The sequence below is a fragment of the Callorhinus ursinus genome, unplaced genomic scaffold (assembly GCF_003265705.2).
Source record: "Callorhinus ursinus isolate GAN/ISIS: 27379988/994484 unplaced genomic scaffold, GSC_fseal_2.0 scaffold1, whole genome shotgun sequence".
NCBI lineage: Eukaryota > Metazoa > Chordata > Mammalia > Carnivora > Otariidae > Callorhinus > Callorhinus ursinus.
Genome location: NW_027397063.1, coordinates 102,196,238 through 102,221,381, shown reverse-complemented (window position 1 = coordinate 102,221,381; position 25,144 = coordinate 102,196,238). Strand labels below are relative to the sequence as shown.

At 39.2% G+C, this 25,144-nt stretch overlaps 2 protein-coding genes across 8 annotated transcripts in view; one reads left to right on the top strand and one right to left on the bottom strand.

The window, feature by feature from the left end:
- MED12L (mediator complex subunit 12L) overlaps positions 1-25,144 on the top strand; it is a 317,920-nt gene that overhangs the window by 116,424 nt on the left and 176,352 nt on the right. The window lies entirely within an intron of this gene.
- Positions 1,225-25,144, bottom strand: part of P2RY14 (purinergic receptor P2Y14) — a 51,212-nt gene continuing 27,292 nt past the window's right edge. For 3 of the 5 annotated variants that reach the window (XM_025880432.2, XM_073898564.1, XM_073898566.1), the window contains 2 exons: positions 7,416-7,524; positions 1,225-3,161 (listed from right to left, as the gene is read on the bottom strand). In XM_025880432.2, coding sequence (XP_025736217.1) covers positions 2,115-3,137 — 1,023 coding nt within the window. In that variant the 5' untranslated portion in view covers positions 3,138-3,161; positions 7,416-7,524 and the 3' untranslated portion in view covers positions 1,225-2,114. Of the gene's footprint in view, positions 3,162-7,415; positions 7,525-23,070; positions 23,230-23,680; positions 23,800-25,144 lie in introns of those variants that run through there. The other 2 variants (XM_073898561.1, XM_073898571.1) reach the window with 2 other exon arrangements.

The window sequence follows — 25,144 nt, the reverse complement described above, 5'->3', positions numbered from 1 at the left end:
CACCAGTTCTCTGCAAAATACCAATGGCATGCAAATTATCTTTTCATGACAGGACATCCCCACAGAAGAACCGCTTTAACAACATGTGGCTTTCCTTTCCCCTATGTCACTTTTTAAAATACTTACAACTGTTTCATAGCACTGCTTCTACAAATATGATTAAGTGTTATTTTACTTTCTCAGAGATAAATATATATTATAAAACTGTACTATAAACTAGCTACAGAAATTAGTCCATAACATAATTAAAAAAAATAGTGCTGGTAATCTCAGGGAAGTTTCTGGATTGGTCCACTGTTGTCATTGCTCTACTATATTTTTTGTTGTAGTTCTGGACCTGATATGCAGTAACTGTTAATCAGTTGTTGCTTTACAGTATTCTTACCTGGCTTGCATGTTGCTTCCTGAAAAAAATTGATTTCCACATTACCCATCTGCTTTAGCACAGTGGTTACAAAGACATTATTTGGTGCTCCTCATTTTCTTTATAACTTTCATTTTCTCCCGGGGTGGGGAGGGGGCATGTAAAACACCAGTATTTACTCATTTGTCCTGGCCAGTGGGAATTGTGAAGAATAAGCACAGCCAATTTCTTCTGCAGATGTATTTAACCAAACATATATGGCAAGCTTAGTTGTGCCAAGCGTATTTGTCATAGGTTGGTGATTTGTTTCTTTTTGAGAGAGGATAATTTGACCCAGAATTGGGAGCAGGGAGTTTTTACGAGGGTGGAAGGTGGACACGGAGAGTAAATACCTTCCCAGCTCTTCCTCAATTTAAGGTGTATTTTCCGAGTTTTCCCTAAAATCTGATGAGGTCCCAGAGCATATGAAGTACTTATTTTGGAAAGTCTGTGGCAAATAAAAATTTTGAATACACTAGGTAACTGTCTTCCTTCCTTTATGCATAATTAGCCTATTAAAGAGACCACCCATGTCATGACTATGAAGAATATTGGCATTATTTTTTCCAACCTTGATTTTTTTAAGTTTTTTTTTTTTTTTTAAGGATTTTGTTTATGTATTTGAGAGAAAGAGAGAAAGCACAAGCAGGGTGAGGGGCAGGTGGAGAGAGAGAAGCAGACTCCCCACTGAGCAGGGAGCCAGATGTGGGGCTCGATCCCAGGACCCTGGGATCATGACCTGAGTCGAAGGCAGATGCCTAACCAACTGAGCCACCCAGGTGCGCCACCTACCTTGATTTTTAAGAAAGAAAAACTGAACATTATTGAAAATAATTTCTTTACTATATATTATTATTATATATATATGTAGTAAGGGAAAAAAGTATATGCACATGACTTACAAATAGTTTGAGAAGAACATTTGGAAGATGGCCTAGATATCTTCTAGCCAGTTAATAGAGAAATAGTTTTGATAACTCACAAGCCAGCAACCATATCCCATATCTGCACATTTTAAGTTCATATGCTTTTTCAGAAAATGTGATATGTAGATTTTCACTTTATGTGTAATTTTTCACTCATAATTGTAAATCCTAGATTTTCCTTTTTTTCAAGTCCTCTTGCTTTCTAAGAAAACTCCTTCCTCTGCCCCTAGATGTATGTATGTACACGCAGTGTATGTGTGTATGTTTTTGTCTTTGTTCCCGTCAGCGTGTTTTTTTCCCAGTGCCATTGAACAGGGGAAGTTGCCGGCAACGCTTCCCAATATCCAGCTTCCTTCAATAGAGTCCACTTAAAAATATTTTAACACCAGAGCTCCAGGCTCATTTAGTGGCTTAATAAGTCTCCATATAAAACATAAAAAACCACATAACTTAATCCTTGTATTTAGAGAAGGAAGACAGCCCAGTGAATTGCCTTGATTGCTTCCTATTTTCTTTATGCTATTTAAATTTCTACATTAACTGACCAGGCTAGTGATTTAAGTCTTCTGCTTCGAAGGAATAAAATGGAGTAATGCATGTGTTACTTTTTTCTCTGATGTTATAAAAAAGCAGGAAAACTTATATTTTGTTTTTATTATTATACTAAATTGGATTGTAATGCCTAGAGATTATACTTATTAGCATGGACATGTTTCTTATTTAGTCTTATGTAACTGAAGATTGCAATATGTGTACATGGATTTTGTTTGAAAGGAGGTGGGAATTCACAGAGTGTCTGTGCTTTCATGCATTGTATTTCCTCTTTTGGTTTTGGAAGTTTCTGAGTCATGCTGAGTTTTTAATGGGATGTGCAGTTTCTTACATAAGATTTCTCTAAATGGCTGGCACAGAAAGAAATAAATAATAGGATCTAGGCATACGTTTGCAGCTGACAGTAGCAGAGTGAATTCTTTTACATAGAGCAAAATTTCTTTAGACTGGCAGCTGTAATGAGCTTCTGTTTGGCTCTGCGTATAGGGAATTCTGGCAATGTGGTAAGGTACAAAACAGACAAAAAACACAAACATGATGCTGAATATATTGCGGCTAGATTTCTTCTTGACCGAAATGGAATTCCTTCTAGACTTAAGGTGGGACTTGAAGATTTTCCTCGTGATAGCAGTATAGAAAATGATCAACAGAAAAAACACAATCCAGAAGATGCCCACAAAGATGTAGTTTGATGCTTTGTGCCACTTAAGTCCCAGTTCATTTTTAAGTTTCACACATTTTATATGTGTCACCTTCCCGTTAGTAGCCTTCTGGTTGGTCAGGATAATGTTGGGGACAGCCAGAAGGAGCATGAGCATCCAGACCACCACTGACAGGAGTTTGCTGTAATTTACTGAATGGATGAAAGAAGTCGAAAGAGGCTTTACAATTTTATAGTATCTGTCAAAGCTGATGAGCCCAAAGAACACGATGCTGACATACATATTGACATAGAAGAGCACAGCAGACACCCTGCACACAAACACATTGATCTGCCAGGGCCCTAGCCCTGAATCGGCAAGGATCTTGAAGGGAAAGGTCAGACTCATCAGAAAGTCAGCAACGACAATGTTCTTGAGATAGACGATGAAACTCTTGGAGCTGGCCACGTAGAAGAATATCCATCCAGATACACCATTGAGCAGGGTCCCTGCGATGAAGACCACAAAGTACAGCACAGGAATGATCTGCTGAGTGATGAGGATGTTCCGGGAGCAGGACTCCTCTGGAGGCTGTGTGGTGGTGGAATTGATCATTTTGTAACTTTGGGAGGTGGAGGCCTGGGAAGCAAAGTCAAGTAGTCACTCAGAGAGCACTTATGGTGTCTAATAAAGAAATAAAAAAATTTTTTTAAAGATTTTATTTATTTATTTGACAGAGAGAGATATAGCGAGAGAGGGAACATAAGCAGGGGGAGTGGGAGAGGGAGAAGCAGTCTTCCTGCCAAGCAGGGAGCCCGATGCAGGGCTGATCCCAGGACCCTGGGATCACGACCCGAGCGGAAGGCAGACGCTTAAGTGACTGAGTCACCCAGGTGCCCCGAAAGTACGCTTTAAATATCGTCTCAAAAAGTAACAAAACTGTAAAAACAGAATGTTTCATTTATTCAGAACTCTGTTTAATGTATTAACCTTTATATTGACCTTTTTAAAAGCCTATCTTACATATGTTTTGGACATAGGATAGTGTCCTATAAAAATACACATCCAAATGTAGCTGGTATGGGATTATGACTGTCTTCCAAAACGGAGTTATTCTTTGTTTTTTTTTCCCATTAAAAAATTGATTTGCATTATTTTTATAAAGTAGAAAATGACTACAAATGATAAATGTACCTTAAAAATTCCAGAAAATTGCAAAGTATTTTCTAGGTCTACTCTGATATGGTAGCCACCAACCATTTGTGGCTATAGAGCACATAATGTGGCCTGTCCAGATTGAGATGTGATGTAAGTGTAAAATGCACACTGAACTTCAGACTTAGTACCCCCCAAAAAATGTAAAATATTTTTATTTTACATTTATTTATTTATTTATTAAGATTTTAGTCATTTGATAGATTGAGAGAGTGTGAATGCACAAGCAGGGGGAGCAGCAGGTAGAGGGAGAGGGAGAAGCAGACTCCCCAGTGAGCAATGAGTCCAGTGGATGTGGGGCTTGATTCCAGGATCCTGGGATCATGACCCGAGCCAAAGGCAGACGCTTAATCAACTAAACCACCCAGGTGCCCCATACCTCAGTATTTTTAATATTGATTACTTATCGAAATGTTTTAGAAATATTTCATTAAATAAAATATATTATTTTCATGTAATTTTACTTTTTTAAGAACATGGCTACTAGAAAATTTAAAATTACATGTATTATTTTGCATCATATTTTTATTGGCCAACAGTGTTCTAAGTATTACCCAAAACCTTCTTTTGTTAGGGAATACTGTATATTCTTCTCTGATGTCAGACATACTGATTTTAGAGCACAGGGAAGATTAGAACTTCTTTGAAAGATTATTTGATACATCAAAGCAAATGTTCACTGTCCATCTTTTATGTAATATCAGCATCCTGCTTGAAACCCTTCAGCGGTCATTCCTTGGCCTCGGGATAAAGTCCTAACTCTTTAATGCTAACCTGACAAAGTCCCTTCTTGATCTGATGATCCCTGCTTCCTTAATCCTCAGCGATGAGTTCCTGAACCCATCTGTCCCTTCGTAGGTTCCATGATTTATCTTACCTTTGACCTTTGCACAAGCTTTGATTTGTGTGGAAGACCTTTTTGCTACCTTCTTGGCTCATTAACTTCTCTTCATCATTGAGGCTCAGGTTGGATATCACTTCCTAGAAAACTTGACCCTCCTACCCTTTAGTTGGAGTGGGTTGGGTGTGAGGTCCTTTTGTATGTGTGCCCCTGGTTCTGTGCCTTTCTCCTGTCTCAACACTCATCTCTCCATCCATTTGTTTTTGTTTTTGTTTTTGTTTTCCTGTGGTAAGCCCCTTCATAGATCATGTCATTTTTTTTTACCATTGTATTCCTAGCATTATATTTAGGACATGAGATAGTTAAAATATTTGTGAAATAAAAAGGACATGCATTCTGGGAATTCAAGACATGAATTGTTGCTCTTAAGAAATTTACAGGTAGTCAGGGATCATGGGAAAGAATGATTATAGAGGATAATGGTTCTTTTGAGATCAGAGAATGTGTCTTGTTCATGTTTGTATTCTGGCGCCAAGCACGGTGTTTATAAACAATGAGTGAACGGCTATGTTAGTAAAATGACGAAAGTGTGAGAAAATTAAGTTTGGAAATGTGGAATATGAAATTCATTCACATTCCAAATAAAACAATCGTCTGTGCAAACTTGGTATGCTACTTCCTATACAAGAATACCTTGCTTCTGTGTATTCTTCTTCATGCATACCATATGGTAACATTGGAAATACTTCTAGCCATTTGATTATGTCATTCCTTGCACTTCCTTTGGAAGGAAATCTTACTTCTTGCACACTTGGCTCTGGTCATAATATTTTGTAGTCATTTGCGTTTCTGTAAGTCTATATAATCTGTTTCAAATTTAGATAGTAAGCCAAGGGGCTACATTTCCTATTTTTAAATGTCCACTATGGCAAAGAGTGTGTCTACTAAATAATTTGTCTTCTTTCCTGATAGCCTGATGTCATGGGTCCAGAGAACTGTGTTCTCAGAATCCTGAAAGTGTTGAGAATCTGAGCATACATGCCCTTGTGATGTGCATTATTGCCTTCTTGCTCGCATCTCTCTCTTTGAGGTTGATGGAGGTGGTGACTGATCCAGGTAAACTTCTAGAGCAGAAGAGCCTTGTGAAATGGAGTGAATACTCAAGGCTTGCTTGGGTCTTTCCCCTCATTCACCTTCTTGCTAATTTGACCTGTTTTGAAACAATCACGGGTAAGAGTCTCTGTTTTAGGATAGAAAGGTTTGATACATGCTGGTTGGGAAAAGAGCAGGGTATCACTGTTGCTTGTGTTGTTATTTGGGTAGATACAGTAGAGACAAAGGGACACTCTACTTGAGGAATGAGCTAAAAGTAAGCCCAAGACAATTCTGGCAGTAATTTTTAAGTTCTTAAATACTTCTTTTCTTGAACAGTGGTGTTTATGGTAGGGCATTGTGTCCTCTAGGTACATGTTTTACTGTACTTGGTCTTGGTGTCTCAGAGTGTGGCAGCCTTTTATACAGTGATAAATTGAGAGATGTGTGAAAACAGCTATCTTGAGACATCTATGGAAAGTGAGGACAACTGTATATTGAGACCAAAATGTAGGAATATGTGTTGGATGAAAAACAGGACAAGATCCTAACAGAGACCTGTTTGTATCACTTTGACCTTGTAACATCTGCCCAGGCTCCTCTCCTTATCTTTAGTGTAGAGATGATTTAATGTCCTGATGAAGGGTCCTAACCGAAACTTCAAATCATTTCATAAATGGAGGAAATAGTCACATATTGATGCTGGTTTTATACAATGATGCAAAAATAAGAACCAAGTGAATCAGAAAGAAAACAAAGAATGTCTTCGTGTGATCCAACTACTCTCCCTTTTCTGTCCCAGGCTCTTGGTTGGTTCACTCTTTCTAAGCAGCTTGTCCCAGCCTGTTAAAGATGAGAGATAGGCAAAGGAAGAAAAACAAAGGGGGAAAAGATCTTTGGATGACAGTCAGCCAAAAAGTGGGTGCTCTGGTGAGCCAGTTTGTGGAGGTGTAGCCAGCTCTGACCATGTAGGTTTATCTTGAATTTTTGAGTTTATCTTGAATTTCTGTAGTGAAAGCTTCAGGAAAGTAAACAATGCTTCCTAAGTTCTTGAGACTACCTTGAAGAAAGATTTCTATATGTGGCAGAACTTTTTAAAAAGGGGCACTTAAGAGTATGTCTTTAGCTTCTTGTAGGTGGGGCTCCTCCTTATCCCACAAATCAGGTAAAGGACAATGAAATGGCATGGAATATTTTAATTTATTCCATCACTTGGGTCTTTTGGTAACATAATTAAAGAACATGGCAGGATGGGATTCATGAGACCAAAAGATAGCTATTAAAGTCTAATAGGAGCACATAAATTGCTTTCTCTCAGTCTTTCTGCACAGCTAGAACTGTGGCTAAATGCCACAGATTCATTCTAATTTAAAGTGAGTGCCCTTATTCCTTAGCACAATATAAAGTCAGGATTGTGGCACTTTCAAGTGCTTTCAAAGTGTAGAGAATTACATATAACCTCTGGGTGCTCTCTGTAGGCAGAATTTAGCTGATACAGGCCATACAAAGCAATGGTCACTCCAGAAACATTCAGCTTAATAAAAACATGCTTAGTCCGCCTGAGGCTCAGTACTCATCTTTTGTGTAAGTATACACACTGACCTCTCTTTCTCTTACATATGGACCATCTTCTTCCACCATTCTGAGTGTCTTAATTCTACTTTCTCTGGAGAAGAGGAAGTATTCATTCATAAATTTCATAAAATTAATGAAGCTCTTTATGATACTAGAGTCTTTTTAATTACCTTAATTTTTTTTTCTTTTTTTGATAGAAGGTTTCGTTTCAGTGAAACAATTTAGTCCAGTGTGTGCTTGTCATCTTGAAGTGGCCATAGTGTTCCTTCACTAATGATCCTGTATGGTAGGAGAAAAATGAAGAATTAAGTGAAGACCAGAATGTTTTTATTGCCCAAGTAATATATGGTAGCAATGTATTTTTAGAATTTAGCTTGCATAATTATGAAATATTACAACATGTACCTTTGTTGTTTTACTGTATTGGTCTTGGTTGTCAGTGTTGATGATTATTGATTTGGTATGAACTCTTTTTTTAAGATTTTATTTGAGTGAGTGAGAGCAGGAGCTGGGGGAAGGGGCAGGGGGAGAAGAAAAAGCAGCTTCTTGCTGAGCATGGAGCCCGACAATGCCAGGCTCCAACGATGCCAGGCTCCGGCTCAGGGCTCGACCATGCGGGGCTTGATCCCAGGACCCTGGGATCATGACCTGAGCCAAAAGCAGATGCTTAATTGACTGAGCCACCCAGGCAGCCCTGGTATGAGCACTTGAGGGAACCTTACACTCTATGGAGTGTTGGATGGGAAGTGTTCATAATTACTGGTTTATTTTTCCCCCATGGGATATGGATGCTCAAATCAGTTCATTAAATTACTGAAGTTGATTGATTATATATATATAGAAAATCAAGGAAGTGTTTTTGTTTTAGTTTTTTTTTTCTTTTTTTTAAAACCTTTGCACTTTTGATATTTTTGGCCAGGTAATTATTTGTTGTGGAGGACTGCTTTTTCTGCATCGTAGGATGTTTAGCAACATCCTTGGTTTCTATCTACTAGATGCCAGTAGCACCTGTTCCTCCTGCCCGTTGTGACAAAAATGTTATCAGACATTGCCAAGTGTCCTCTTGGAGGCCCAGTCTGCCCTGGTTGAGAGCCACCAGTCTGAGACTGATGTGTGGATTTTGCAGACAGAACTCCTGAGAGCCATATTGTCTGATAGGAAGAGCATGAATTTGGCAGAATGGTGGTTAGATTTGGTTCAGCCTTGGTCTATGTTGTCACCTTTCTGAATTCTTTGAACCAGTACTTCTCAGACTTTAATGTGCAGATCACATTATGGAGATCATGCTAACGGGAAGACTCAGATTCTAAAGGTCTGGAGTTGGGTGTGATGCTGATGCTGCTAGCCCAGTGATCCCTCTTTGGGTAGCAGTTTTTTTCTTTTTCAAGCCCTGAACATAGACATTTAATAAATATTTGGTGAGGAGGGTTAAAAATTTGGTTTTCTTTGCTATAATTGGGACTCTAGATAGGAAATAAGTTGCCCTTAGATAACCCTGAAATCAAAAATCTTTCTTAGAGTTTATCCATTACAGATTTCATCACAATATAGAAATCTACTTGAGGGGGCGCCTGGGTGGCTCAGTTGTTAGGCCTATGCTTTCGGCTCAGGTCATGATCCCAGGGTCCTGGGATCAAGCCCCATGTTGGGCTCCCTGCTCCGCAGGAAGCCTGCTTCTCCCTCTCCCACTCTCCCTGCTTGTGTTCCCTCTCTCTCTGTCAAAATAAATAAAATCTTAATCTTTTTTTTTCTTCTTCCCCTTTTTGGTGCCAATATGTCATATCCTAGATGGTCTCCAAAGATGTTAGAATGAGTTGAATAGAAAGGGGATTAATGTATAGCTGCTTATTCAGTCTTATAGTCATATTTTGTAATTTTTATGTTAAGTATTTCATAAGATATTTTGTATTTAAAAAAAATTTTTTTTTAAGATTTTATTTTTTGACAGAGAGAGAGACAGCGAGAGAGGGAACACAAGCAGGGGGAGTGGGAGAGGGAGAAGCAGGCTTCCCGCGGAGCAGGGAGCCCGATGCGGAGCTCGATCCCAGGACCCTGGGATCATGACCCGAGCCGAAGGCAGACGCCCAACGACTGAGCTACCCAGGCACCCTTAAAAAATATTTTCTATTCAGTAGTATTCTAAAATCTGTCAACAGCCTTCTGGCCTTTCTTATTTCCTGGTCAGTTGGATATTTTAGAACGTCTTCCACCTTGACTCTTGGTCTTGCTTCTCTCCCTAACATTGTGACTCCTTGGTATGGGTAAACAGTGTCCTCTGCTTCTAGGTCTTAGGTGTGTTTGGTGGTGGCGGGGGGAGTCATTATAAGCATGCTAGTTTATTTTACTGTTTTTTTTCCCTCTGTAACTGACGACTCCTTCCCCGTGCTTCTCAGAAACCCATTTTCTGCTGGGCTCCAGATTCTTATAGTGACCATTCTGACAGCCATCTCATTGTGCTTTTGATTTTTATTTCCCTGATGACCAGTGATGTTGAGCATCTTTTCATGTGACTGTTAGCCATCTGGATGTCTTCTTTGGGGGAAAAAAAAAGTCTATTCAATCCTCTGCCCATTTTTTAATCACATTATTTTGTTTTGGTGTTGAATTGTGTAAGTTTTATATAATATTAAATACTAACCCCTTTTCAGAGATCTCATTTGCAAATATCTTATCCCATTCAGTATTTAGGTTGCCTTTTCATTTTTCTGATGGTTTCTTTTGCTGCACAAAAGCTTTTTATTTTGGTGTAGTCCCAGTAATTTATTGTTGCTTTTGTTTCCCTTGACTAAGGAGATACGTCTAAAAAAATGTTGCTAAGGCTGATGTCCAAGAGATTATGGCCTTTGTTTTCTTTTAGGACTTCAGTGGTTTCAGTTTCACATTTAGGTGTTTATTTTGAGTTTATTTTTGTGTATGGTATAAGAAAGTGGTCTAGTTTCATTTTCCGGCATGTAGCTGTCCAGTTTTCCCAGCACCATTTATTGAAGAGCTTGTTTTTCCCCCACTGTATAGTCTTGCCTCCTTTGTCATAGATTAATTGACCATAGAAGTGTGGGTTTTTTTTCTGAGATGTCAATTCTGTTCCTTTGATCTATGTGTCTCTTTTTGTGCCAGGACCATACCATTTTGATTATTCTAGCTTTGTAGTATATCTTGAAATTTGGGATTGTGTTACCTCCAGCTTTGTTTATCTTTCTCAAGATTTCTTTGGCTCTATAGGATCTTTTGAAGTTCCATACAAATTTTAGCATTACTTGTTTTACTTCTGTGAAAAATGTTATTTGTATTTTGATAGGGATTGCATTGAATTGCAGATTGCTTTGGGTAAAATGGACTTTAACAGTATTCTTCCATTCTTTGAGTGTGATATAGCCTTCCATTTGTTTGTGTCATCTTTGATTTCCTTCATCAGTGTTCGGTAGTTTTTAGAGTACAAGCCTTTAACTTCCTCCGTTAATATTCCTCTGTAATTTCTTTTTGGTGTAATTGTAAATGAAATTGTTTTCTTAATTTCTCTTTCTGCTACTTTGTTATTAGTGTATAGAAATACAACAGATTTCTGTATATTTTGTACTCTGAAGCTTTACTGAATTCATTTATTATAATTTTTTGGTGAAGTCTTTAGGGTTTTCTGTAGCATCATGTCATCTGCCATTCGTGACAGTTTTACTTCTTCCTTATCAATTTGGATGTCTTTTATTTCTTGTCTGATTGCTCTAACACTTCCAGTACTATGTTGAATGAAAGTGGTGAGAGCAGACATCCTTATCTTGTTCCTGATCTTCGAGTAAGAGCTTTCAGTTTCCCTTCATTGAGTATGATGTTAGTTGTGGGTTTCTGGAATCTTGCCTTTAGGAGTCACTTAGCCAGTGTTGGTTTTTTATTTTTGTTTTTGTTGGTTTTTAAAGGGCAGGTGCAAATGTGTGTGTGAGTTTGCAAGTATGTATGTTCTGTTTTTTATTTAGGTTTTGAAGTTCTGCAAGGTGTGGACACCTTCAGGTTTTCCAGTTAGTCTCCAGGTACCACAGCATGGAGAAACCTCCATTTTCTTTCCCAGTTTCTGAAAGTGTTTAAAAATGAATGTGTTTGTGACTTTTGATTTTGACTCAGCTTTCTGTCTTGTGCATTGATGTGCTGGGAGAGGAATAGAATTGGACCACTCATTATGATGATTAACACAATGACACTAATTAGTAAGTGGTGGAGACTGCTGCTGCTGGAGGAAACCCAGGTCTGCTGTCTATGGTTTGGATGCCACCAAGGACTCCCAGGGTTCTGTGGCCCAAGGAGGGCTTTGCTTGTTCCTGTTTGTCGCCTATAGCCAGTTTTCTCTTGTAGTAGACATGAGGCCTTGATTACATCTGACTTGATCCTCCTAACTCCTGGCCACTATGGCCTGTTGACTTCGCCTTCAGTTAGAGTCTGATAAACATGCTTCAATTTAACTTATAATTGGATGAATGCTGTGGTTACATAGTTCAGATTAAGGAGCTGTGCTAATTATTTCTCACATCAGAAATGTCTGCATGCTCTTCTTAGGCTGAATTGCAGGTATCTGGGAGCTTCTTCCACCAATACATAAGCTCAGCTCTATCTTGACTGCCAGGCCTTCTTCTTGGGCCTCCCTCTTTACAGACTAAAACTCATGAGAATCATAAATTTGTGTATTTCTGCTACGAATAGAGTCACGCTTAAATTATGTGTGATAACGGACAGTGGGTTAGTATGGATAATAAACGGATAATGCCCAAATCTAGTTTTTACTATTAATTCTAACCACTTCCCTTAAAATACTTAGAACTGGTAGCAAAGTGCAAGACTGGCACATCTAAGAACTCAGAGGTCTGTCTTCATGTTTTAGTGGATTACGGGAGCTGATAGAGGTAGGGGAGGTGTAGCACAGGTGCCAAACTTTTGGGGCCACGAAAATGGTTACCTATTGCTAGCCTCTATAGCAGGAACTGCGTCTGGCTTGTCAGGATGGATCAGGGAGGATTTTGCATCTATGCTTTTTGTCATGGCCTACGGTTTTTCAGCCTTGGCACTGTTGACTTTTTTTAAAAAATTCCAGCTTTTTGTGGGTGAGCTGTCTTGTGCTTTTTAAGATTTTTAGCTGCATCCCTGGCCTCTATCCACTAGGTGCCAGTAGCACCCCATGATTTATGACAACAAAGGAATGTGTCCAGACATTTCTAAGTGCTCCTGAGTTGAGAACCAATGGAATAGTCCCTTAATGGTAGGTGTATTTGATAGCATTTGGGTATATGAAGAGAATTTAGTCAGCTCTTTTGCTGTTGCTAAATCTTATCTTTATAATGAGTAACTCAAAGGTAGTGTCATTCAAATGCTTAGGTCTCAGAATGTGAAGGTCTCCCTCTTTCTTTACTGCTCTCTTGGACTAATAGGCAGACAGTGCAGTGTAGTGATTCAAAGCATGCATGTTGGATGCTTGGACCTTGTTCAGAAATATGGCTTAATTACTTAATAGCTCTGGGTTACGAAGTGCCTCTGTGTTTCAGTTTTTACATCTCTAAAATGAGGGGGTAGTTATTGCTGCTTCATAGAGTTCCCCTTTCTGTAAGAATCCAGTACTTGGTACCTGGCAGTATGTGATGCAGAGGGAACAGTGTGGGTTCAGGGAGTGACTCAGCTGATAATGGAATAATCAAATGTCTCTGGGACTTTCAGTCTGCCCGGGACTTCTCCTGGGTCAGGCTCCCCCCACACACTTTCACTTACTTCCCCATGTTTATTTTAGGTTGATGTTCTGCACCGAAATGAGGGCTACAAGTGGCACAGTAGACCCTTGGCTTAGTGCTCTGCACCTCCTCGGGTACCTGGCCCCAAAGTGCTTGTGTCAGGAAGAAAGGCGGAAGGTTATGCTGCCGATGGTCCCTCTGTTCTAGTCACAGGAAGTGGCCCTCAGTGATTGGGAGTAAGAAGTGTGAAGCCCAAAGTGTGTGCCGGGTCTTCCTTAGCAATCCACACAAGCCTGAGTCTTTGATGAAGGTGACATGAAGCTATGAAACTCTAGTCTTCACAGTTCTGGGAACTGATTCCTCTCTGTGCCTGGAATTAGACTGAGCTACTTGGATTCCTGATTTTTTTTCCAGCCTGTTCTGCAGCATTGTTTTTTAATACGTGGTTCTATTCCCTTAGGCCAGGCAAGGAAATGAAGCTCTGACCTCCTTTTGCCTCACTGAGATGTTTGCATTTCTCAGTTAGGCATGCATTACTCAGATCTTCAGATCTTGGAGCTAAGGGCGCTAATGCATATCCTTTGCTATGGGGTTGGGAATAGATTTTCATTTCTGGGAAACCCACACTTTTAACTACTTAGCAAATATCAGCCACCTGTATGTTTGTTCAAGATTCAGCTGTACATAGCCCAAGCAAAAGAATATAAATACTTTGGACTTTAGGTGGGAGTGGGAATGCTGTAAAAAACTGATTCTCATACATAACACTTGAAAACCTAACATTTGATGTACTTCCTCCATGTTGGAAGAATCAGTAACCTTTGATTTTTATAAAATATATTGTGACAATCACTTGAATTAGCCAGTTCTGTAAATGAATTTGTATTCTATTAAACACAACATGTGATAATGAAGCAACTATATTCATTTCAAAATTAGTAGAACTTAAATGTGAAAGATGCCATTTTGTGCATCTTAAAGGTGGTGCTCAGAGTATATGTGAAACGAAAGACCTTTCCTTTTTGTGAGCCCTAGGTCCATAGGTTGGGATCCATTGTTGAATGTATGTGTCCTTTTTAGACCATTCCATTTGTGATTATTTCACTTTTACAATGGATTTCCGTATGAGTCAGTCAAGTACATTATAAGAAAATCATCTTCTGTCTTGCCATGCTCCATGGGAGCTATTAGATGGCATTTCACTGTTGCCTCAGCTGTAATGTCTGTATGTGAGAAATATGATAATAACCAGGTAATGAGTGTCCCATTGTAGTTTTATGCACATGGCTTGCTTGGACCTGGACTGGTTTGGTTTTACTCCATGCCTTTTTTTTTTGGCAGCCTACTCTGGACTTCCTTCTAATCTTTATACATTATTGCTTTCCTCTTATATTTTCAGTATCTCTCTCTGCCTAGAAGTGATTTGATTGCAAGGTATAAACCTACACAAGTCCTTAATAAGACAGGGTAAAAATGCATAGGTCTAAAAGTCATGACAGCTCAATAGCTATAAAGTTGCTCAAGCCTTTTCCGTCTTTAAATAACAAAGGTAAAAACCTTCTTTAGATGGAGAAATACTGATCGCCAGTATCAGTGAGCTCATCTTGTTTCTAAGTATTCCTGCCCACTAAAAGGAACCAGGGCTTCTTGGAGAAATGACTGATTTTAATAAGGCACAGGGAAAGTACAAGGTGAGTTGAGATAAACCATGTGGGCAGAAAGCAAGGAAGTGCTCAGTGCAATGAGGAAATGTAGAAAAAGGACATGGGAGCTGCCTTGGAGGCACTTCGAAATTTGACAATTTGGATATCAACAAGAATCACTATAAGAAATTAAAGTACTTTGAAAAATAAACCAAAATCAGGAATTGATAGTGATATTAAGAATAGGGATGTAATATTAAGAATAAGGATTGGGGCGCCTGGGTGGCACAGTTGGTTAAGCGTCGACTCTTGGTTTTCGGCTCAGGTTGTGATCTCAGGGTCGTGAGATTGAGCCCCACATTGGGCTCTGCACTCAGCAAGGAGTCTGCTTGAGTTTCTCTCTCCCTCTCCCTTACCCCCCTCTCCCCCCATGTCTCTCCTTCTAAAATAAAGCAAAACAAAACAAAAACCAAAAACAAGAATAGGGATTAAAAAAGGGAGGATGCAGACAGGGGGAAGCTCTTCTTTATAGAATACCAGCTAGAAAATGTAGAATGAATGATAGAATTAGCAAGTCACCATTTTGCAACCTCAGTGTAATAACTGATGAGGCAGCAGTCTTCAGTGGGTGTGAAAAGCCAGTCAGTGAAAGGTTGTGGGAGAACAGGATATTCCAGTCTACAAGTATCACTCTCCAGTCATTTAGAATACCAAAGAACAAATGGTACCTTTTCAGCAGGGATATCTGGCAGACACTGAATGATCAAACTTACCCCAAATAGGATAATTTGACATTTTGTGCCTCTAGATATTATTCCATTAGATGTACACAACATACCTTGTCAAAAAGCTTATCGTGGATGAATAATTGGGCAGATTCAGAATTTGGATCATTCTGTAAAACAACCATCCTAGACTCAAAAAAAAAAACACCAATGTCATGAAAAGTGAACATATGTGATGGGGTGGGAGGAAGCGATTCTAGATCAAAATAGGTCAAAGAGAAGTAACATAATGTGTGAATGTGATTGGTGATTGGTGGGGGAGTAAAGGATAGAGTTATAGGAATTGTTTTGGGACAGTTGTGTAAATCTGAATAAAGGCTCTGTGTTAGACAGTATTATTGAATTAATATTTCTAGGTGTGTTAATGGTATGGTTAAGCTGGGGAATATTCTTCAGAGATGCATATTGAAGTAATTAGGACAGACGGGTCATAATTGCCTGCACCACATTTTCAAAACAGATCAGTAGAAGAACAGAAAGTACGTGTGTGTGTGTGTGTGTGTGTGTGTGTGTGTGTGTGTGTGTGTATACACACATACATGCTTGTGTATTGTATTTTTTGGGTTGATATATATTACAGTATATGTGCATACACGTGTATATATGTGCATATATGCACGTATTTGTGTGTGTGTGTGTGTGTGTGTGTGTGTGTGTGTGTGTGTGTGTGTGTGTGAGTTTTGAGAGAAGAGTCCTGAGCTCAGTGCCTGACCTATAGCAGGTGCTTAACAGTCTCTTAGACTTCTCTGTTACCCTGCTTACTTGTTCTTCTCAGTCACCTTGGGGAGCTTCTCTGCCAATTCTTAAATTGGTTCATCTTATTCTATTCTTTGCCATCTTCCTTTCTCTTTCCAGCCAAAATAATCTTTGTTTAGAACGCTGCTTAAAATCATCATCAATAAAGCAGGCTTTGCCTTTTATCTATCATCTGTTCCTTGGGCGCTTATTAGCAGACAGCGTTGTTGGTGTTGTGGATCCATCCTGCCCCCTTAGAGCTCAGTGCCTGGTGCTTCTGGAACCTGGGCTGCCTCATACCCTTCCCCTCTGTACGGTCCACCTCCATTTGCTGCAGTTCTGGGTCACTCACAGCCCTGGAATTTGAGGAGCCAGGTGGCTTCACCTCCATAGGGAGGAGCTTTTCCATCAACTAAGTCAGTCATGGCCTGCATTGAACTGTCACTGTGTCTTGTTATCCCTTTCAGTCTCCTCACATTTTATAGCAATAACTGCTGTTCATTGGGAACGTTACCTTGTATGGGACACAGGCAATGCTAATTGCTTTTAAAAGTATTATTTCTTTTTCATGGAATATTCCATACTTTGAGAAGAATTTATGTAATCTAAGGTAAAAAGCACAGTAAAAAGAACACAGCTCCGAGCTGAGAGCCAGAACCCCACCAGTCCTCCTGCATCTCCCTCTGTGCTCCTCCCTGGCTGTCTGCCTCCCTCTACCCAGAGGTAACCCTGTCTTGAGTTTTGTGTTCTTCATTTCTGCCCTTTGAAAACAGATGATTTTAATCCATATGAACATACATTCCATTGTAAAGTTGTTCCTGCTGTGTGCCGTCTTCCAGGACTTTTTTTAAAAATCCCCAGCTCAGCATTACATTTCTAAAGTTTATCACTTTAGAAGAGGAATTGGAAGTATTTGGAAAAGATGAACATTCACTCACCCTGCAGCTAAGCATTTTAATTCTAGGTATATGCCCTAGAAAACTCTTCCAGAAGTATACCAAGGAACATGTACAAGGATGCTCATAGAAACAGTGGTAATAGCAAAAATGTGGGCATTAGCTCAAAGGATTATTGATAGGAGAATGGGTAGAAGAAGAAAAACTTAGTGAAATTTTATGCAGCAGTGAAAATGAACAAACTACAGCTATGCACTTTTAAATAAATCCTCTTGTAATTCTGATAAAATAAAAAGTAATCCTGCTTTATAGTTGAGGAAACTGAAGTCAAGATAGCTTGAATAAATTGTCCACCGCGTTACAACTAGTATGTTGTAGAACTGAGATTTGAATCCAGGTCAGTGCCATTCTGAAGGGTTAATTGCTAGGGAGTATTGTTTTCTGTTGGAAAGACTTGTTTTTGTTGGCTTGTCTGTTCTGCATGGAGAGAGAGCTTTGTATTTTCACCTGACCTGGCAAATGTTTCATAGGAAGAATTGTATAAATTTCTGATGAATGACCCAAAACATCCTTATATTGCACAGGAAGAAAGCAGGTGAAGGGAGCTTAGTGGCTTGAGCAAGTTCCTGAGATAGAAACCAGAGCACCTGTGCTGAGACCCAGCTCCTCCAAGCCCTCACTGCCTGGAGCATTTAACCTGTCTAGTCTTGCCTTGGTTTCAGGCCTCTGCCTTAGGAGGTGGCTGGGAGACACCTGGCAGATACAACGTCAGTGTATCTTGCATTATAGCTGATCCTGCTCCCAGGTTTCTCAGCCAGGGTCCGCTGATGCTCTGCTGGTTGGGAACAGAGGCCTCTGCCCAGCTGTGTGACTCGTACTTATAAGTCTGTCCAGCCTGCAGCAGCAGAAGTGCTGGCTAGCTTTCTTCTGTCTCTTGGATGTCACTGACCTGATTAGCTTGTGGAAAAAGTGCAGATGTGTTTGTGTGTATGGGGTGGGTGGCCCGGGGAAGGCAAAACAGCGGATATTTGGTGCCTTTGGCAAGTAAACCAATATTCATTATAAATGTAGATTATTGTGCTTAGATATTTTGGCCCAGTCAAACAAAAATTGAAAATAAAAGCAAAAGCTTAACTGCCTAGCTATCCCCTTGAGCTTTTCTTTGTCTGTCATGCAATGCCCAGCAAAGCTCTGAGCCAGGTACATGTTTTTTCCCCTGTCCCAGTAAATCCCGAAAGGCTGGTCCTTTGTAAACTGGTGGGGGCTATCGGCAAGGGTCTGCAAATATTACCACCTGAGTTCTGTAAAGCACTGCGTTAGGGCTAGCAGGAATACCCAGGTGAATTTGCTTTCACATTGTCCCTGCAGTGATGTTGAAGCCCAATTCGATAAAGATCTAAAACTTACTGGGGCAGAGGTACTCGGAGCCCCGGCTTCTGGCTGTGGTTGTTGGTCTCTAGCATCTTAGTGTGGCTGCCTCAGGTTGGTCTGCGTTAAAACATCACCTTCTCAGAGGGGTCTTTTCTGTTCATGACATCTGATGCAGCCAACCTCCTACCCAGCACCTTCCAGCCCCTCACCAGCTTTTATTTTCTTTATAGCTGTCTTTATTATTTAAAATTGTAGTTATTTTTCAATTTATTGTCTCCATCACCCCATTAAAGGACTTCATTCTCTTCGTGAGAACAGGACTTAATTCTCTTGCTCACTGCTAAATTAGTGTCTGGCATACAGTAGAAGTTCAATAGATAGTGAAATTTATGAGTGAATGTACAATTTTGGTCAAACTCAGGAGTTGATTTACTTACCTGTCAAATGATGAGTGTGTTTAGAACCTCTAAAGTTTTACAGTTTCTGTGCTATAGGTTAAAATGTATAGGTGTCTTTTAAAATCTTTGGTGCATAAAATTGGATCAACCATAACTTTAATTTATGAAATATTCTTATGCAAAGTTGATGCAAGTTTGACTAAAAGGTTTAATTCTGTTATTTTTAATATTGTTAAATTGTTAATAATTTTCCTTAAACTCAATAACTGAAACAAAAGGCAAGACAGTAATAAGCTACATGTAGCTGAATGCTCTGTCCTCCTTCCCACATCTCCTCTCTGGCCATCATGTATCCTGAATCCTATTTTCTTCATTCTCCTGCTGTCTTGTTTTATAGTGTTCTGTAACATCTATATGTTTTCCTAGAAGTGTGTATCTGTGGTATGTGCGTGTATGAAATTGTGTGTGTGTCTTTTTAAAAGGTCGTATGTAATCTTTTAGCAACGTAACTATATAATACCAGATGTTATCCATATTATTGAGTATTGTTATCATTCGTTTGTCTTGATGACTGTAACATTCCATTTCAGTTCATTCACTCAGTTTCCTGTATTTGGGGTGTTTCCAGGTTTTTGCCCATGTAAACTATAATGAGATGTATATCCATATTGTCTCTTGATGAACATGTGAAAGATTTTCCTGTGGGTATAAATCTAGAAGTTAAATTGCCGATTCATAGGGTATATGGATGTTAAAATAATGGAAACATTGCCAAATTATGTTCCAAAGTGGTTGTGCCAATTTATACTCCTATCAGTAATGTGTAATGATCTTGTGGTTACAAATCCTCTTCAACATTTCATATTCCCAGATTTTTAAAGTTTTGTTTGTGACATGATATATCGTGGTCTTGATTTGCGTTTCCTTGATAACTGATGATATGGGCATCTCGTCATATAATAATCAGCTATTTCCATGAAATGTCAAGTCATACTTTCTCATTTTTCTGTTGGGTTGTTTATGCTATCATTGACTTGTAAAAATTCTTCAAATATTGTTGATATCTGCTTTGTTGGGTGTATATACGGCGAATCACATTTCCCAGATTGTAACTTGTCTTTTTACTTTTAAAGATTTATTTTGATAAACAAAAGTTACTGATTTTAATATAGTCATTGCTTTTTTTTGAGTTAGTGTTTTTTGTATCAAAAGAAAATTTTTCTATCTCAAAGAGTAAACTAATAGTTCTCACAGTATGGTCTGTTAGGTCCCTGGGGGTCCTTGACACCCTTTCAGGAGGGCATTGAAAATCAACCCATCTTTCAAAGAATAGTAATATATTATTTGCCTTTTTAAACTTATTATGCTGACATTTGTATGAATGGTGCAAAAGCCGTGGTATGTAAAACAAACCTGCTGGGACTTTAGCACCAGTCAAGGCCATGTGCACATCTGTCCTGTAGTCACTGCATATACTGCTCTGCATGCTCAGTAGCCAGGAAAAGAAAAGGCTAAGTTTCCTCGATGAAGGAATGTATATTGTTAATTTGGTTAAATCTTACCCTTTAAATATGTGTCTTAAATATTTTGCATTACAGAATAGGAATTGTTCCTAAAGCTTTTGCCAGATATGATGGTTGTCTAGAGCAACAACACTTGAGTGATTGAGCCATGAGCTGAATTAGATGCTTTTTCCTGGAACACCATTTTTACTTGAAAGAATGATACACAAACTGTAGTAATTCAGACTGGGGTATCTGGTAGACATTTTCTCAAAAAATGGTTGAAGTGAGCCTTCATCAAGGAAAACAGCACTTTCCGTACTTAGAGATCAGTGCCAATATTAATATCATTTTTTGATTTTTATATAATGAGTATATTCTGCGTTGAGTGAAGGTATCCAAATGACCGATGATTCTATGATGTTATAAAATCTAGCACAGATCAAAGGCTTATTCAGAGACTAAGTTAGACTGAAGGATTTTAATGTGAGAAGAATGTTCATTGATGAGGATTTAGATTCTACATTGCAAACAACATTTAAGAAACCACCACTTTTTGAGTTTTGGTGTGGTGCCAAAGAAAAAAATCCAGAAGGCTATTAACATACTTCTTCCTTTTCCTGTTACATATCTGTGTTAGGAGGTGAATTGGGAGAAGTATTCATGCTATCTTATTTTGCGATTTCTTATTTGGCCCTGTGAGTATCAGATACTAACTCAAGAAATTTTCTGTGAGGTTTTAATCTTGCCAGTATACTATCTCTGACATAATAAGTTATTAGCAAGGATGGGGGAGAGAATTCTATTGTTATTGAATAGCTGCTATGTGTCAGATACTAACATGTCTCCATTAGTATCTTAGCAGCTCTTTGCGGTGATAGCTTTATCATGATGTTTTATGGGTTATGGAACAGAGGAAGATATAGAGGCAAAAGAGCTAAGAAACGTAGCTCAAGGTCACAGTAGATTCAAATTCAGCTGTTTATCTGCAAAGGGCCTGCTTTTTCTACCATATAAAATTGCCTCTATAAAAATCAGAGTGCCCGTAATAGTGACTGTTTGATGCGATGTGATTATTGCCACTGTTGTGCAAACAAGTTAAGAGGCAGAGATGTTCTGTACACTTTTGCATTTCCAGCTTGTGTTTATGTATAAATTACAGTTTTTTTGGGCACATTCCTCTCGTTAGACCAGAGAGAAATGGGATAGGTGAGAGGATACTGGATTTGAAGCCAGATGGCTTTTTCCTTGAAGTCCCATCGTTGGCCCTTATTAGCTGTGTTATCATGTTTGAGTCAATGAACCTCCCTGGGCCCTAGCTTCCTAACTGGTAAAACAGAGCCAACAGTAGGAGGCATTTCCCAGTGTGATGTGGCTGCTGGGAACATCCAATTTTGGTAATATCTGTGCAAAGCCTTTAAAAGCAGACAGCTGTATCTATGGGGATTCGTTACTTGGAATTGTTAATTAGAAGTCCTGGATCTCGCTGTCATATACAATTATGTAAAATACCATTAATGGTTTTCTCCTCACCACTTGACTTTTGGGGCTGCCTTTTGAGACTCTGTCTCTCTTCCTTTCCTGCTAGATTGAGTCATATAAAACTGCTAATATTTGGCTGTTTTTTTTTTTTAACCTACAGGAGGAAATTTCATATGATTAGTACTAATACACTTAATGGTTATTAGTGAAAGTACACATTAATGGTTAACAAAAAAATCTGCTGTTGTATTATAGGGCTTATGGCAAGAAGTAAGTAAGTCTAGATCTTGGCTATGTTTTTCAAAGCAAGCATTTACTCTGGATTTTCTTTCTGAGACTCTTATTGATTACACGTGGTAATCCCTGCCAGTAGTGAAATGTGTGTTGAAGCACTAAAGGTGAAGAAGTGTCTTCCCCTATAATGGGCAGGCTGATACGGAAAGTCCTGTAGAATGGAAAGAGGACTAAAGATGTGTGTAGAGAGATTTTTCTCCCGTGAATGCTATCTTTAAGTGGGGAAAACTGGCAAGAAAGTTGGTAGGTGGGGTGCCTGGGTGGCTCAGTCAGTTAGGCGTCTGTCTTCAGCTCAGGTCATGATCCCAGGGTCCTGGGATTGAGCCCCGCATTCGGGCTCATGCTCAGCGGGGAGCCTGCTTCTCCCTCTCCCTCTGCCTGCCACTCCCCCTGCTTGTGCTCACGCTCTCTCTCTCTCTCTCTCTCTCTCTGTCAAATAAAGTCTTAAAAAAAAGTTGGTAGTTATAAAAATGAATTAAGACTTAAGAGGTTGCATTTTTTACATTTAGAGAATCATTCGTTAAGAAGACTCATCACTTTTTAAAAATACTAAATTTTGTGATTTTTAAGACATTTTTCCCGGCAGAGTGGGGAGGCCCTTGTGGTTGATAAATGATCCTATCTCTCTGCCCTCTTCCAGTTTCAGTGTTCTTACAGTTTCTCCAGTAGGGCTCTTAAATAACTTTTTTTGCTAGGAAACATACTAGAGTGGATTCTAAGCACAAATGAAATTTTAAAATTATCTGTTAGTGTAGACTTCATGAAATTTACTATACAATTTTAGAAAAACAAACAAAAATAAGTTCCACAAGTTGTTCTTTGTCCTTGCCATCCACAAATTAAAACTAAAAAAACACTGAATACTTGATATTTAAATGTTGGTGAAGTCTCAGAGGAAGAAATCAGAAGAATCAAAGATATGAAAAGCCAAACCTAAGACATTAAAAAAGAAACTAAAATAGCAACTATGAGGCTTATTTAATTTCTGTGTCTTTCCTTTAAAAATCAATTGTGACTCACCATTAAATCCACACAAGTAGTTCAGGCGTTTAGGTTTCAGAGAGGACTTTAAATGCTTCCTTGCATGAAGTATTTTACCTTTGGTTTCAGTCTTTCTGGAGTTGGGGCCATTTGTGATCTTAAACCAAACCTATTTTGTCTTTCTTTCTTCAGCATTTCAGTTTGTTACTGACCTCCCTTAGCTCTGAGGATTATGTCATGCCCAGCTATATCAGCGCTGCTTACCGCATCCCAAACTGATTTTAACCCACTACACACACACACACACACACACACACACACACACACACACACCACTGTCTTATGTTGTACAAGCAATAAATTTACAAATTTTTAAAAAAATAGTGATTTCTTAAAGCCTAATGCATGAGCCTGTGGAAGAAAATTCTGCTCCATGCGATTAAAAGTAATATTGACAGGGAACAGTTAATTAGACTTAGTTTAGTTTTTGAATTTGGAAAAGTCAAATCTCATCTGTAAATCTGTCCCTTATTTAATCCATTAAAAAAAAAAAGAATTTAAGCCAACATGAGCACAAACAGCCATTTCACATAGGAATCACAAATATTCTTTAAATATACTCTGTATTGGATGGACCTTTTTTACTTACCAGTTTTTCCAGCCTCTTATCGTCTCTGTAGGAAAGATTGGATCAGCAACTGAGTGTAACATCTGATGTTGAGGGAAATAGACTTTGCTCTCTGCTTGGGCTGCTCGTGTTGACCAGTGGGAAATGCTGCATTAGCTCTCAGACCAAAACATTTAAAGTACTCTATGAAATGTTGACATCTGGCCAAAGGCTTGAATGTCAAGTACTACAGATGTCCAGTGCTCTTCCGGACCCCAGCTCTACTATGTCCTTGTATAAATTGGATATGATTTATGCTTAGGGTTACAGATTATCAAGGCCTTACCAAACAGTGACTGGTGTGAAACTGGGTTCAGAGAGCAAGAGGAGAGCAACGGAGCAAATGAGAGCTCCAGCCAGCAGGAGGCTAGATCTTTCCCATGCCTAGCTGTGACCTCTTCCTGTGAAGCTGTTGTAAGAATAGCTTCTGTGTCTATTGGGAAGTATTTTCAAATTGTACTTCACATGGCTTCAACTAACTCCTTAAATCTTGTTGGAAAATGGAGAAATATTTGAGAGCATATTAGACCAGGACATTTGCCACTTCCAGTAGCAGGGGAAGAAGGGGAAAGGCTGTGCAGGTAGGCGGGTCACCTAGGAGTCTTGATCAGTCTTGATTGAAAGGCCAGGCTGTCTCCGTTAGATGTGGGTGACTGACCACTCCATCTTGACCCGGTTCTAGGGGGTGTACTGACAGGGCCTGGGCTACTTTAGCTGTTATGTTGACACATTCCCAACCTTGAATTGGTGCTCCTGTGACTCTGATCTTTCTTCAGGTTATCCCTCCTCTTATATCTGGTTTCTGAGCACCCTGTTTGACCCACATTTCTGGATTCCTTCCTCATTTAACATATTGTTGCTGGGACTCATTGTTCTTACACAGTACTCTGGATCAATGTAATCATAATACCTCTCTCAGGAGGAAAGGGGCCCGAGTCTCCTATATCATCAACTTTACTCATTTTACCACTTTCTCTCCCTTTCTCTTAGGATAGTATGCTCATTATCAGTCATGCTTATTATCATTATCACACAAAACAAAACCCCTCAAAGCCCTCCCTTGACTTAAGCCCTTTTATTAGGTACTACTGTCTATTAGTCACCCAAGCTGTAAACCATCAAATTATCCTTCATGATCTCATCTGCTCATACCCAATCAGCAAAGCCTGATGATTTTTTTTTTAAACGCCCAAATATTTCTTTTTTATGATTCCCACTAAACCCTACTCCAGTCGACTCCCCAGTGTCTGCCCTCCACTCACCCCTGAGAGGGATCCCTTTAAAATACAAGCATAGCCATGTCCTTTATGTGGGTCCCTGTCACCATACAAGGTAAGTTCATCCTGTTGAATCTGGCAGACCTAGTGCTTTGTGATTTGACAGTCCTCATCTACCACTGCTTTGCCTGCAGCCTGTCCGTTGGTTTGAACTCCTTGCAGATATCAG